Below are 2,471 nucleotides of genomic sequence, written 5' to 3'. Positions count from 1 at the left end.
GGTTTGAACCCACCACCTCTGGCATATGGGGCTGGTGCCCTACTCCTTTGAGCCACAAGTGCCGCCCCTACATACTATATCTTAGTAAGTACCAGTACCAGTGAGCTCTTGTTTTCAAAGCTTTGGAGGAAGTTCTCTAAAGAACTCTGCCAGAGTTATTGGCCCATTGCTCTGGACAGATAATGTGCAAATAAAGAGATTCCTACTCTCATCCTGGTCAAGAGCACTTAGCTCACCCAAGGGAAAAACAAGACAATCAAGGAGAAATATTCACTCTTCCCCGGTTATACCAAATATCTACATTTGCTTGTATTTAATGCATGTTTGCTATCACACATGACAGAGTTGAGTCCATGTCCACATGACCGCTCTAGGAACATCTCAAACACCTGCTGTAGAGCTCTGCCCCTGCCTTCTCTTCTAGTCTTGGTCAGGTCTTAGACCAAACTCCTCCCATTCAAGCTGAAGGTTAAGGAGAGAAAGATCCAGACTGAAATCATTGTTCACATGCATTAATTTATCCACTGGTTCTCACATCTTTGGAGTTTTTAAGATTCCCGATGGCCAAGCCACACCCCAAACCAATGAAATTGGAATTTCTTGCCATGGAGACCAGGCATAGCATTAAATTTAAGAACCAGTGACTTCATCGCTGATGCTAAGGTGCCTTTATCAGTGTGGCCTACCATGGACTATGAGTTCCAGAGCAAGAAGGACCATGTGCATCTCACTTGTAACATCCCACATGGGCCTGGGCACGTAGCCAATGTTTCTGATGATGACAGAATACCTCACTCTGTTCCTCATTAACTCCTAGAATTGGGATATGGTGCCTATTCCAAGATCACACATACATCCCAAAGTCAAAGATGATAAACATTTTATTACACTAAAAAAAGCCATCTATTAACTGCTTGAACTGCAGGGGGACCATAACTAAGGGTATTACAGAAAAATGGCATCAGAAAACAAACATAGATCTCTAGCAGTACAAAATGGCTGGATTATTCCCCCACCTTTCCCCCATTAAATACTACCCAATGGCTTAGGCCAGTTCTGGTATGAGCACCTAACTGCTGACTTCGCATACAAATGAGCCAGGATGAGCCTAACTCACTGGCGTGAGGTTGCCATTCGTGGCCATCTCCCCAGCAGCCAGACTGCTGTGGCTTGGACACAGGAGGCGGTGCCTGGGGGACCAGTTCCATCCCTCTGTGGTAAACTTGCTCTTCCTAATGACTGGCTGTGGGAGCTTTGTCAACTGTGGCAACATTGCCATCTGGGGCCCATGTAAGCCCTCTGGGGCCTGCTGCATCCCTCCTGGGCTGCTGTGGAGCTCCGAGACCGGGACCCAGCAGCCTGAAGCCTGGTTCCATGTTACTCCACAGCACAGCAAATTTCACGCCCAAGGGAGTGGTTACGACACGCTGCTCCTCTTAGAGTTGCTGAGGGCCTGTGTGTCAATCCAGAACAGGCCTGGTAGGTACATCCAGCTGGGGTTGGCCTAAATAACAGAGCCGAGGACATGGGGAGACATGAAGCGAGACCAGCACTCTCTGCTTTTGGTTCAGAGTAGCTTCAGAAGATTCCAGTGTCTACTTCCACATACTGATGTCTGAACATGGCCTAGATGGCTTCTTCCTCTAGCCTGAAGGCAAAGAGACTATCTGCCAGGATCCAGAGGCTTGGTTACCAATTTAAAGTGATGGCCACACTGTCCCAGGAGCACACAGGTAGTGCCAATTCCAGGACTTAGGAGCCCCTAGACTGTGTGGGAGCCACTGTGCTCTTCTCCTTCCAGCTCCTACCTAGTAGTACCTCTGGTGGCTTTCCAGCCTGCAAAGGAGCTAGGAGGTGAGGGACAGGCTGCACGAGCCCTCCCTCACAGCTCCTATCTGCCCTCACCCTGCACCCGGCCACCCCACAGAGGCACCCTGTTGACTGCAGACTGTCATAAATCCAAGGGAAACATTCAAGACATTTGTCTTTTCCCTTCCCCTCATCCCAGGCCTGGAAGCAGGTTCCTCAGAGCCCTTTGTGGTGGCTACAGGCCTTCTGCTGTCACTCTTGTACCAGGAAGTTGATGAGGGCAGTTCTGGGGGACAGGAAGGCCTTCTTGATGCTCCGCCCTTGCAAGAGCCTGACACCCAGCTCACTTTGGAGAACAAGTTCATGCACTTTGTCCTGGTCCTGGGCGACTTGTTGGGGCACAGGAATTTTGCCGCAGGCTTTGTTGTTGATCTGAGGAAAAGTCGAGACAAACAGGGATGAAGAGTGACAAGCAGCCCCATACCAACACCTCCTGCCTGCAAAGGGCACTGCTGTGTTCTTGGGGGAAAGGAAAAGAGGCAAAGAAAGGAGGGACTCAGCACCCACCTTCCCAAGAGGGTGAAACACAACCAGATGGACAGGATTAATGCTGAAACCCGCAGAGAGGGACAGACCCTGAGCCACACGTGGGTGGCCATGCC

General features: G+C 50.1%; 1 protein-coding gene across 1 annotated transcript in view; it reads right to left on the bottom strand.

The window, feature by feature from the left end:
• Positions 1-904: 904 nt before the first annotated feature.
• LARS2 (leucyl-tRNA synthetase 2, mitochondrial) overlaps positions 905-2,471 on the bottom strand; it is a 165,438-nt gene continuing 163,871 nt past the window's right edge. The window contains exon 21 of the mRNA XM_023515923.1: positions 905-2,328. Within this exon, the coding sequence (XP_023371691.1) occupies positions 2,062-2,328 (267 nt within the window). The 3' untranslated portion in view covers positions 905-2,061. The remainder of the gene's footprint in view (positions 2,329-2,471) is intronic.

Source organism: Otolemur garnettii, unplaced genomic scaffold, assembly GCF_000181295.1.
Source record: "Otolemur garnettii isolate 467f Iridium unplaced genomic scaffold, OtoGar3 scaffold00082, whole genome shotgun sequence".
Classification (NCBI taxonomy): Eukaryota; Metazoa; Chordata; class Mammalia; order Primates; family Galagidae; genus Otolemur; species Otolemur garnettii.
Note: the sequence above shows the minus strand (reverse complement) of the source record. Positions and strands in the feature narration are given on the sequence as shown.